General features: G+C 47.6%; 1 protein-coding gene across 2 annotated transcripts in view; it reads left to right on the top strand.

The window, feature by feature from the left end:
* SORL1 (sortilin related receptor 1) overlaps window positions 1-13,060 on the top strand; it is a 154,401-nt gene that overhangs the window by 84,960 nt on the left and 56,381 nt on the right. For both annotated transcript variants that reach the window (XM_041770729.1, XM_041770730.1), the window contains 6 exons: window positions 1,404-1,576; window positions 2,645-2,776; window positions 4,786-4,877; window positions 6,075-6,321; window positions 6,950-7,088; window positions 12,584-12,757. In XM_041770729.1, the coding sequence (XP_041626663.1) occupies window positions 1,404-1,576; window positions 2,645-2,776; window positions 4,786-4,877; window positions 6,075-6,321; window positions 6,950-7,088; window positions 12,584-12,757 (957 nt within the window). The remainder of the gene's footprint in view (window positions 1-1,403; window positions 1,577-2,644; window positions 2,777-4,785; window positions 4,878-6,074; window positions 6,322-6,949; window positions 7,089-12,583; window positions 12,758-13,060) is intronic.

Genomic DNA, 13,060 nt, shown 5'->3' with positions numbered 1-13,060 from the left:
CCCAGGGATCCCCACAAATTTACTTTTATTAAACATTGTAGGTAGGGGCGCCTGGGTGGCTCAGTCGGTTAAGTGTCTGCCTTTGGCTTAGGTCGTGATCCTAAAGTTCTGGAACCAAGCCCTCCATTGGGCTCTCTGCTCAGCAGGGAGCCTGTTTCTCCCTCTTCCCCTTTCCCCAGCTTGTTCTCTCTTTCTTTCTCAAATAAGTAAAATCTTTTTTTAAAAAAATTGCATATAGATTTATTTTTTGGTGCATTGTCTCTGTTGAAGCCTATGCAGAGTGGGTAGCTAGTCCCTGGGATCTCACCGAATGAGGGAATGAGGAAGAAAGAGAGAAACAGTCACTGTGCAGGTGTGCAGCAGAGGGATTCAGATCCCATCTGCAACACATTGGCAAGTGGACCCTTGGACATGGATTCAGGTGTGTCGCCTGTCTCCACCACTATGGAAGAATCTGGATGCTTTCCATCCTGCTCCCTAAGTGGAAGAGAGGCGCACCAGCTCTCCCAGTTACTCGTTGACATTAAGTCTCCTTAAGCCCCCGGGGCCTCTATTTCTGCATCTTGAAAAACGACAATGTTTAACAAATGCATCGTGGCAGGCAGCATCATGTAGTGGGTGAAACGCAGATTCTGGATTCAGACTGCCGAGTTCAAGCCTTGATTCCACCTCTTACCAGTTGTGTGACCTTGAGTGCATTAACCTCTGTGCTCTCATTTGTAAAATTGACTTAATAGTGGTTCTTCCATTATGCAGTCATTATACCAGTGAAACGATGCCTGGCACGTAGTATGCACGTTTATAGTATTTAAGATGAAATAGAGTCTTTGTGATGATGATGTTGGGAAACGCTTTGTAAGTATCCGAGAACAAAGGTTATTGTTGCTGTTTTGAAAATATAATAGGTTGATAGAATTGCTGTGTGTCATTGCGAATAATATCGGATGGGTGAACATCCAGATTAGCTGCAAGTCTTCAGGGACCAGGGGTCTCTGGTCAACATGATTACGGTGCCATGTGATACAGTCATGGGACGAGTGAGAACATGCTGAGTGGGGTAATTATTTCGTCACGTGTGACTCTAAAGACTCCTGGGACGAGCTCAGGAGCATGGATGTTGGACATGACTGGGGCATCTAAGTGAACAAAACAAATGTAACAGGACAGCTTGCAGATGAGCAAACAGATTTACGGGAGTTGGAGTGACCTTGCTCCTTAAGGCGGAAATGGGATTTCATTTTACGCACCTTCGAAATCTTGATGCCTGCGCTGTGCCACCCGATCTACGACGTGTGCCAATGGCCCTGAGGTGTATGCGTGAGGGGAAAATAGGTGAGACGTGCTAGCAACCTCCTCGGCGTCCCCCAGGCCCACCTTCTCTGTCATTGTCTGTGTCTCTGCAGAGGAGAATGAATTCATCCTGTACGCCATGCGGAGGTCCATCCACCGCTATGACCTGGCCTCAGGAGCCACCGAGCAGTTGCCTCTCACCGGCTTGCGGGCAGCGGTGGCTCTGGATTTTGACTATGAGCACAACTGCTTATATTGGTCGGACCTGGCCTTGGACATCATCCAGGTGCGTCCACCCTTGGTCTGCTTGTGGGGGGCCCATGCCTTGTGACCTCCCGATCCCAATAAGCTTCCTTCAGGACAGTCTCGGGAAATGGGTTATTAGAGGTTTGAAGTCATGACTGTTTTCAGGGCTGACAGGTGACACTTTTCATTCTTCTGTTTTAGTATTTTCTTGCCCTGCCTCCCTCTGTCCCTGTGGGAAGGACAGAAGGAGCCCTAGATCTTCAGTCTGGCTTATAAAGGAGGCCTCACTTTTCCTGCTGGGAAGATTTGAGGTCTCAGAGTGTAGGATTCTGAGTCACTATCACAGCAGCTGCCTCTGAAGTGTCCTTCTTCCCAAGCCATGATACAGTAACACTTGACTTACCCGCAGTTCACGTAATTATCCATTTCAGCTATTTTGAACACAGTCAAGAACCAGGAAGTGAGCTGTAAAGATCCCCACACAGGCCAGATAGATAGCCATAGACTCCAGCCCATGCATTTTAAAGGAGAGCTATTTGATCTTTATTCATTGCCTATTTAATCCTTTTTAGAAAAGCAATTCTAACAAGTTTTATCTGGACTTCCTACCCAAGAGAAATTATACAGTGCCTGGGTTTTCCAGGCCCTGGCAGCGACTGCGCCGTGCAGCTGTCCCAGACAGCACCTGATGGCCAGGAGCCTCCCGAGGGAGAGGAGCCTATAAAAGCTGCCACAAGAACTTAAAAATAACAGCAGTCTGGTTCCATTTATTTTCAAAGCAAACAGACTCGTGCTTGTCAGTAATCTCCGACCTCATTACTGGGACACAGCATCATTCGGTAACCAGTGTTTGTAATGAAAATGCAGAGTAATATCAATGATTAGGTTCTGTTTAGGTATTCTGCTTGAAACAGGAAGCCATAATATGTTTTAGAAAAGCTTTTATTAGAAGCCGGCTTCGCTCATGTGGAAAGTTTACTGATAAAAGACATCTCATTCCTTGGCTGTCAAAGCCAGTGGAGTAAAGGGTGGCCATCCATGGGACCGAGTTGGCACGAGGTCATTTGAGCACTCACAACCTTTTCTCTCCCCTCCCCTGTCTCCATAGCGCCTCTGTTTGAATGGGAGTACAGGGCAAGAAGTGATCATCAATTCTGGCCTGGAGACCGTAGAAGCCTTGGCTTTTGAACCCCTCAGCCAGTTACTCTATTGGGTAGATTCTGGCTTTAAAAAGATTGAGGTACGTGTATTCCATCCTGTCCTTAATTGTTCAGGGGGCAGCATCTGGGCCTTGAGCCAGGTTTGACACAGTGGGAGGAGCCAGCGTGCCAGGCTTCTCTAGAAATCCTTTGAGAATTCCAGAGAATGGACCAGGTGAGCCTCTGGGAAAGGAAGAAAAGGCGGATAGTTTCAGAATTATTGGGCATTGCCCCAAAAGTCCCACGTGAAAACAGGATGCCTGCACCCATCAAACTGAGATTCCATTAAGATGCCCTGAATGGTGCTATTTTGGCTAGCCAGAGCGTGTGCTAGTAACAATAATGATAATTATATAACACCATAGCATTATTAGAGTCCTGTATTATCCACGCTGTAGTATTATTGTAGTCGATTAGAGTAATTAAGACCATATCATGGTCATAATCATGATGATTGATGACAGCGAGCGCTTCTTTCGTGCCAAGCCCAGTTGGAACCACTTTGGTTGAATTTACTTGATTTGGTTCTCACAACAACCCTGTTAATTTATTTGCACCTTAGCTATCCAAGGCGATGTGAGGGTAAGAAAGGGCCTCTCCAACACCAAAGTCGTCTTATAGGCACACTCAACTCCTGGAAGTCACTACTGAGGCCCTGGGGCATTGTCTTCGCCCCTGTCTGTACTGACTATGTGGAGGCCTGGGGTGTGGGTCATGTGGAAATTTCAGTAGAAGCAAGGAGGCACAGAGAGTCTGGAGGAGTTGTAAGCCAAAAGCCACAAAGTTAAGAGCCAGACCTGGGTTCCGTCTTCATTCTGGTAGCTAAGGAAGCCAGGCAAGTTTCTGCATCTGTGAGACAGAGGTTCATTTATCCACCCTGTCGTCCGACGGGTGCTTTTTCTGGCATGGTACGTGCCAGGTATGGTTGGAGGCTGTGAGGATACAGCAGTAGGTGAGATACCCAGGCTCCTGTTCTGCTAAAGATGAGATGTTAGTGGAGAAAGGAAACTAATGAAGACATAAATCCATCAGTTCTAACAGTGATGAGTCCTGCAGAGAACGTCCAGCAGGATGGTGTGATCATGTGGCTTTGGGGTGGGGCAGCATTACACAGCTGGGTGGGAAGGCCCTGAGGATGTGGCATCTGAGCTGAGCCCGAGGGGAGGATCACTAGTGTCCATCTCACAGTGCGGTTGGGAGAAATGAGTGAAAAGACAGTGCCAGGCACATACTGAGTAGTACGTCGGTGGTCTTGTTATTTTGGTTCTCTCCTTTCTTTAATTGTGTGTGGTCAGCACTTTGCCAAGTGCTAGAAGGATGCAGTCAAGCATAAGTTGTCCATACTCTCCCAGCACACAGCTCGGGTACTGTTAGTACAGAATGGTAAGATAAGTCTCTGATGCTCGTTGATGAAGGCGGGTCAGAGGAGTGAGCTGAGGAGCTGGGCCCGGAGGGGAGTTTCAAGGGAGAGACACGATTTGATTGCAGAGCAGTGGGCAGGCCCCGCAGGGGATATGGTGACAGTAGACGGACGAGGAGGACTATGTCAGGCTTCGAGAACCACGAGATGGCCAGCCTCACTGAAGTTGTTGGGGCTAAAGTGGAGGAGAGAGAATATGGAGGAGAGAGAATTAAAAGCCTGTGGAGACTCTTAATTGTAAAGCTGAGACACTGTGTATTTGTTTTGTGGACAGTGTAGAACCATTGGTGGCTTTGGAGCATGGAGCAACGTAGGTGGGTTAAATAAATAATACATACTGAGTACTTTGTGCAGATCTATTGTCTTGCCTCCAGAACTGGGTGCAGGTGGCAGTGCTGGCTCCTCTGTCAGACCCTGTGAGCATTGTCCAATGAGCCAGAGGAGAGAATAGCTCATTCTGACTGCACATCAGGGCAGGTTTCCCAGATGAGTCTGCAGGGGAATGGGGCAGCCACAGAGGCCCAGGTCTGTAGGGGGAGCCCAGTAGGAAGCTGTGATGGGGGCCTTCCCAGGGAGCTCAGATCCATCTCGGCTTCCCCTCCTGCCCCTCCCCACTCCTCTTTTTGTCAGGTAGCTAATCCAGATGGTGACTTCCGACTCACGATTGTCAACTCCTCTGTGCTTGATCGGCCCAGGGCTCTGGTCCTCCTGCCCCAGGATGGGTGAGTATGGCCCCAGAGGTAATCAGCGTGTGGCGGATGCTGCAGCAGACAGGTTCTCGTGGAAGTGCAACCTGCTGGACACAAACTTGTTTCTGGTGATGGCTGTTGAAATAAACTGTTGATTTCGAGTCTTGAAACCAGAGCTCAGTCATCTTGTCGGGTAACTCCATTCCCTTTCGTTAGCAAGCATCAGACTCTCCACATCCAGATGTCTTACATCTGTGGGGTGTTTCTCCAATGAAAGGTATTATTAAAAGTCTTTTCATAGAGCGGAGTCAGGCCTGGTTGGAGATGGCAAGGATTTTTATCCTGAGTTTGATGCATGATGCAAACTTATAATCCCTTCCATTCCTTCCTTACCCTCCCGCCCCAGCTTAGGGCAGAGTTTCTTGCAAGCAATTCATATGCCCCTGGGAAATGCAAAGGTGCTTTTTATTAATTTCTTAACTTAAGGAAACATAGCTGAAAGAAAATTCTGGATTAGGCGTTCTATCCTTCTAGTATTTATGATTGAGAATTAGATCTGTTTTTTAAGAGAAAAAATATATGTACTTGATTTAAAATATTAAGAGAAAAGAAGTTTATGGTATGAAAAATATTTGTTCCCTCCTTTCCTTTCTCACTCTTAACCCTTCTCCCCCACACTTCCTAGGGGTAGTCAGGGTTAGTTTGCCGTGTATCATTCAGAGTTCTTTTTTACCCATGTGCAAGCACATAGCCTTAAAACACACAGGCACACTCCTGCATCAGATAGAATTGTAGGATATTTACTGTTTTGCACATTTTCAAAACGTTTTGCGTGGCTTGAAGATGCTGTTTTCACGTGAGCACTTAGAGATTTTCAGGCATCATAATATTCTTTTGTATGTACCAGAATCTATCACTTTCTCCGTCCACCTAAAAGTGTGTGTTGTGTCTCTACACGTAATACATACATATTTTTTTGCTGGTATGAACAATGCTGTGATGAACGTCTCTGTACATTGTCTTCACATAACTTGATTATATATGTAGAAAAATTCCAGGAAAGGAATTTTGGGGCAAGAAATTTGGTGGCTTTAAGTATTATAATTACAGCTTATAATAATAATCCTGCTGAACTAACTGCTAGAGAGGCTTCTTACCTCATTGGGGTAGTATCTGGCTCCCGTTACCCGAGGTCTGATGTGATGTGCGTTCTTTCCCGGCTTTGACCAGGGTGATGTTCTGGACCGACTGGGGGGACCTGAAGCCTGGAATTTATCGGAGCAACATGGATGGTTCTGCCGTCCATCGTCTTGTGTCAGAGGATGTGAAGTGGCCCAATGGCATCTCTGTGGATGACCAGTGGATCTACTGGACGGACGCCTACCTGGACTGCATTGAGCGGATCACTTTTGATGGCCAGCGGCGCTCGATCGTCCTGGACAACCTCCCCCACCCCTACGCCATTGCTGTCTTTAAGGTGGGGCTTTCTTTGCTCCCTGGTTTGGACAGTCCATTAGAGCAGGTGCAGAGCTGCTGTCTTGGGTTGTTGCAGGGATGCTTGTCCGACTTCTAGAAAATCAGCTCATTTACAGATGGATGTCAGACAGAGTTGCCAGGAGTCTGGGCTGCTCACTGCTCACAGTTCAGAAGGCTAAGGGTTGAGGTGGTTTCACAGGAAAATCCCTGTTTGCCCCTGAGTGCTGGTCGTTGTGGCTTGGGGTCTCCATCTCATGCTCACCTCGTGCCCTGATGACCTCAGATGAACTCCGTACCATCTGTGTTACTTGGCACTACCGCTTTGACTCTAGAGAACAGAACAGTTGGTTTTTCTTGACGTTGGGAAGCAGATTTCAAACCAAAGGGTCGGGCTGTGGTCAAACTCGAACACTTATCACATAGTTTCCATTGGGCAGTTCCTTCAGTGTGACTCTTTGGTGAGGTCTGGATAAAACCACTGCTTTGCATTTCAGTGAAATCTTGATGATGGGGTGATCATTCCCCCATGAATGTTAGGTGTCCTTCATATGGGTGGCCCCTCGTTCTTACTGAGGGTCTAGAATCGGAGACCCTGGAGCTGGACCGATGAGCAAAGGTTTTCTTTCTAGAATGAAATCTACTGGGATGACTGGTCACAGCTCAGCATCTTCCGAGCTTCCAAATTCAGCGGGTCCCAGATGGCGGTTCTCAAGAGCGAGCTCACGGGGCTGATGGACATGAAGATTTTCTACAAGGGCAAGACAACTGGTAAGCATCCCCTGCTTCCTCCCTCTCGAGCTGGTCTCTAAGAAGGGGCTGGGTGTGGGCAATCGCTGCTCAGGCGGGGCTGGCAGCTTGCATCTTTATTCTCACGACAACATGCACATTATTTAATTTCTGTCTAATGACATCTTAATTTCTTTTCTAATGGTACACAAACAGCTGGAAGACAGCATGTTTTCGCCTGCCTAGAGTGTGATACTTGGTGGGTAATTATACCCTCCTCCTGCCTTTGGCCCCTGACTGATTGGTGGTGTGGCTTCTGCTGCAGCTGGAGAGTTCCAGCATGTGCTTCATCCCCATTTGGCAACCTTACAGGGAGCAGCGCTGTGCTGGGTGCTATGCTGGGTGCGCTGGCAATTGCTGCCTCCCGGCGGGAGTCCCATCTTGTCCTCTGGTTGCCCGGGTGACCTGTTGCTCATCGAGCACCTAACTCCCTTGTAATGCGAGGTGTAGTTATGTGATGCATTACTTAATGTGTCTCCACCTGAGTCTCCTAAACCCCATGAAGAAGGATATTGGGTCTTTTTCCCCCCCTCTCAACAGTTTTGCTGCTGCCTAGCACTTAGTAGGGCTCGGTGTTTGTTGAAAGAGGTCATGAAAAGGGACCAGGTGCCAGTTGGTATAGACAGTAGCTGTCTTGAAGATTGTTGAGTGAGGCTTCAAGAGGTGCTCCAAGCCTTGTGACCCACCGGTCCTGGAGGCCTAGACTATTTATTCAGCTGAAAGCCTCCTTGCTCACGTCCTGCCCTTTTCCCTCTGTGTGTCACCCACACTGTTGGTTCTACAGGAGAGACAGCAGGATGCTCCCAGAAGAATAGCCCCTTTAAGAAGCACCCTGTTTATCTCAGCAGGATTAAACAGCATCCTGGGTCTGCTGACTCGCCTTTATTGACAAACTGCTAGGTTTCCTGTTTTGAACTAGAATGTTGATGCTGTTTTGTGGGTTTTGGCTGACGCTGGGCTGAGAGATTGAGGGAAATAATACGTTATAGATACCATCATTATTTTGGGGGGAACCAATGAAGATAGCATTGGCAGCATCCTTACAAAATGGTAAAGAATGTTAGAAATGTAAGTCTGTATTATTGTTAGGTCTTTGCAATGGACCTGTGATATGGGCAGGGCTGGCATTATGATCTGTGGTTCATAGATTAAGGAACGGCATCTCAGAGGTGAATTAGCTCTCTCAAAGGTCCCTCGCTAGTTTAGGAGCTGGGCTTTTCTTCCAGCTCTGCCACTAAACCAAGGAGTCACATTCTTCTTAGAGGAGATGCCTGTTTTAAAATAGGGAGGGCGCCCCTGGGTGGCTCAAAGGGTTGAGCATTTACCTTCAGCTCAGGGTGTGATCCCAGGGTCCTGGGATCGAGTCCTGCATCAGGCTCCCCATAGAGTGTCTGCTTCTCTCTCTGCCTATGTCTCTGCCTCTCTCTCTGTGTCTCTCATGAATAAATAAATAAAATCTTAAAAAAAAAATAAAATAGGGAGATGAAGGACTCCTGCTTCACATGTCCAGGGGCTGAGAGTCAGGGCCTTTGTTTGATGGAGGACCCCCAGCCCTGCTGATGGGTGTCCCTAGCAAGCCGAGTTGAATCATCAGCATTTCTTTGAGTTAGCACTCAGTCCAGAAAGTAGGTCTTCCTTTTGACAAGTGCTTATAAGCATGTGTGTGGTGAGCACCTGACAATTCCTGAAACACCAAGTTCAGGTGGCCCAGTGATCCTTGGTCTCCCCCTCTCCAGTCTTGTCTGGTCACCTGCTCCATTCTAGCTGATGTCCAGTCACAGCTGGGTCCTGGGGAGCAGTAGGAGGGATAGTCTGTGGTCTAAGCAGCACGTGCACATGTAGTCTCCTTCATGCATCAAAAGAGTCACCTTCACTTAAACCATCCGAAGTAATTCTGGGAGTCTGGTTGGGGTCTGGATGGAGGAGACGTGTGCCGGTGGGTAGAACAGAGATCCAGGACTGTGTAGCATCACCTCCAGCCACAGCTCTCTCTTTGCTCCTTCCTCCGTTCCTCCATTGGCCTTTGGGATTCTCTTTTTCTCCTTTGTGTGAGCAGGATCCTTGCAGCTGAGCTCCCACCCACAGATGCAGGGCCAGAGAAGCAAGTCTGTGACCTCTCAGATGAGCAAGGTTGGGTTAACTGAACACTTTTGAAATGGCATCTGGTTGCTAGCACCACCTGTATGCTGCAGGTACTTCTTGGCCTTGAACTTGTTTGCTGTAACCTGCTTGCTCTTTTGGGACTCTGTTTTACAAATTCATGATGCCTATCGGCCAAGCCTGATGCCAGTCAATTATTATTTTTGGCATCTGCTCCTAACACATATAGGACTGCCCGTTCACCAAGTGTAAGGTAATAATACAAATAAAACCTGTATTTATTAAGGGATTACTGTGTCGCAAGCACCACACCGATGTGCTTTGTGGGCTTGGATAACCTCAGTTAACCTTTGCAAAATCCATGTGTACTGTTCATATTTCCATTTTCTAGATGAGGACGTGAAAGTCAGGTTTGTGTTTCTACAGCGGATGTTTAGAAAGTGGTAAGAATTTGAACCATGGCCATATTGACTTCCACGAAACAGGCTCTGCTCCCTTTGTCATCTGTTGTTGGCATAGCACTGCCCTGGTGTGTGACAGTGATACAGAAGTACTAGATGTTGATCGATTCTTTTGTTTGTGATAACAGTTTTGTTCATTTGGAACATATGTCCGTTGCAGTTATTTGGTTATAAGAACAGACGCCTGTCTTAATCTATATGTCTGGTTGATTTTTATGTAGTGTTACTGGGATTTATTCTTCATCAAGAGTGCTTTTTCTTTGAAGAGCTTATTTTGCATGGCTGATGATTTATCCACTTGGGGTTGCAATGGATTAAAATATTTTGGAGCTCTGGGGATTGTCCTTCAGAGTCTGCAGTAAGCTAAAGCTTTTAAATATCTACAACGAAGGCAAATACTTATCCTGTGGGGTGGATTTGATTTTGAAAATTGTCAAGCATGTAGATAATTAAGCAAGATAATAGCATTTCTGGCTCTTCAGCTGGTTCTGGAGGAATCTTCCAAAGAGGAAATCTGAATGTGTTTCTGAATCTGCCCAATGAAGACACCGTGCAGCTGTTTGATCTTTAAATGGGACATCTTTGGAGGTGATGACTGTCATTTGTCCACTCTTCACATCTGCCTGCCTTACCTACACGAGACTGCAGCATCCTTTATAAAGAGTCTGGTGAAATTCTGCTAAATGCTCCTTCCAAGCTCTCCCAGGTTCTCTGTGACGTACTGTGGCTTTGTAGCACCCCACATGCACCTGCCTACCTCTTGGGGTCAGTGACTCAATCTGCCTAGTTTGGGGTTTGCCCTTGGATACTGCCTCTCAGACTATATACATCTCTGTCTAGACCAGCTTCCTGAAATACTGCACCTCATTTTGGGTTCCAGATCCCTGGCTCTCGCTTCTTTGGGTAGGAACATTTGCTCCATATGTGAAAATGTTAGTCATGTTATTTTACCAGGCCTAGCCCACATGGAATTATCATCCCGTCATTGAGTATTATTCAAATATTCTGTTCTTGTTCAATTTCTTGGAACATTAAGTGATATGTTATCCTTTGAATACAAAGAACATGTTCCAGATCCTCTTGGCGTTGTTTTTCATTAGCGGCAGCTCTGTGTTCCTCCCTGTAGCCTAGGGCATATGTCTTTCAAAAAAGGACCAATCTCTACCCATGGAACAGATAGGGGTGAATTGATTTCTGGCATTTCTGCTTCCGTCAGCTGGTTATTCTACTATGGTAATGCTACCTTCAGAGTTGGATTGAATTATTTGTAGAATCCTTTGGAATGTTTCATCGTATGGATTCTCCTCTGTGGGTGTGTGTACTTCCTCTGTTCGTAATGCTTCATGCTCTCAGGTCCTTAGCATCAAAGGAACACTTGCTGCTATGTCATTGCAATTTTTATTTTTATTTTTTTTAATATTTTATTTATTTTAAAGAGAGAGAGTGCACGAGCATCCACACAAGCGAGCTGGAAGAGGGGCAGAGGGAGAGAGAATCCCAAGCAGACTTTGCGCTGAGAATGGAGCCCGACGCGGGGCTCCATCTTATGATCCTTATATCACAACCTGGGCTTGAAATCAAGAGTTAGATGCTTCACCAACTGAGCCACCCAGATGCCCCTGCCAAGGGGCATATATGTATGCCAGTTAAATACTGATGAAGTACCAATGCATCTAAAGCTACTGAGGGTAGTAGCTGATGGTTGCATCAATACTGATGGTTGCTAATGAACCCTGTTTTCCCACCAGCAGGCCGGTATAGGCATGACATAGCAAAAATCTTGGCTGGATGGAAACAGATTGCTTGGATGGGATTCTGGGCAGTGGAGATGCCGTGAGATGGCACCACTGAAGAACCACCATCGGCTGAGTTTTTATCAAAGCATTTGTATTTATTTTCCTCAATTTTGATGATGAGTAGTCACAGCCAAAAGAACGAGCACACATTTCGTAATTTATGTGGCTTTTATGTTGCTTGATAGTTGTATTTCTAGCTGTTACGAAGTGCTTTATGCATCCTCTCCCCTCCTCCTTGGAAAGATGTGGGGCATAAGAAAATACCTTTTCCATCACCCTTCACCCACAAAGGTTCTCCCTCCAGAGTACAGTGAAGGATTTTATGGACTTTTATCTGGCCCTCTCTTTGGAAAGCCGAACCCAAGACAAGATTGGAGAAAGGGACAGGCCCATATTTACTAGTCCTTATGTGGGTTTATCGCAGGACAGGACAGGTAGTGCCGAGGCCAGGGAGGGCCCTGTGGTTGGGTCCTTGTTCAGCTCGGCATCTGCACGTGGCCCACAGAGCCCGGGATGTTTATCCGGCCCCGGCATTATTCAGGTGTGTGGTTTTAATGAAGGGCTTTTGGGTCATAGGAGCAGAAACCCACTCACGCTAACTCAAGTAAAAAGAGCTAATAAAAGCATAAAGGGAGACTGTGAGGAACTCAGAGATGGAAAACATAGGCGAGCCTGATGGAGACTGGTGCCGGGAATGGCCAGGCCGCCCCTTCTCTGGCTCTCTGTCCCTTTCCCCCCGGGACCCTGGTCTTGTCCTTTCCTCCGCTCCAGATGTCTGCTGTATCCTCCCGACTCACCCTCTGGAGTTTGTTTCTGCCCAGCTCTGACCTGCACAGGTTTTGGAGCCCAGTTCCAAGTCCCCAAGGAGGAAGGGCCAATACCTGGCCTGGTTCCAGGGCCATCTGATGAAGCCCCCCCCCCCCCCCCGTATCGTGGTCTCACTCAGGGCTCTGAGCAGAGAGAGGTGGCACAGTGCAGCGCCCGCCACCCCGTGTTTCTCTCTCCGAGCTTCACGCCGTCGTTTCTGAAGATTAGGAGGTGGTCTTGAATCTCAGGCCCCGGTTCGGGGTCTCCTTGGTGTGGACTCACCCGGACGTGGCCGTATTTGTCTCCTCCCCAGGAAGCAATGCCTGCGTGCCCAGGCCCTGCAGCCTGCTGTGTCTGCCCAAGGCCAACAACAGTAAGAGCTGCCGGTGTCCAGATGGCGTGGCCAGCAGCATTCTGCCATCTGGTGACCTGATGTGTGAGTGCCCCCGGGGCTACCAGCAGGAGAACCATACCTGCATCAAAGAAGGTGCGTCCCATCCCCATCGTCTTTTTCACCACAGGCCCCCTTCCCTTCTTCTTCCATCCCCTCTCCCCATGCTCTCTGTTCCCCATGTGTTTGGGTGACATGGAATGCTCTAGATCAACCTAAAATCCACCAGTACTTGGTGACATCCTGGCCCAGGCTCTGAGGCCTGTGCTCCTGTAGTCCTCATCAGGAACAGGCCTGTGCAGTTTATTTAAACAGGAGAGCTGGGCTTTTGGTTTAATGTCAGACAACACAGGCCTTCCTCGATCTCCCCTTTTCGTCTCTTTCTGTGTCTGCCTCTCC

This window comes from Vulpes lagopus, chromosome 10, assembly GCF_018345385.1.
Source record: "Vulpes lagopus strain Blue_001 chromosome 10, ASM1834538v1, whole genome shotgun sequence".
In the NCBI taxonomy this organism is placed as follows: domain Eukaryota; kingdom Metazoa; phylum Chordata; class Mammalia; order Carnivora; family Canidae; genus Vulpes; species Vulpes lagopus.
Note: the sequence above shows the minus strand (reverse complement) of the source record. Positions and strands in the feature narration are given on the sequence as shown.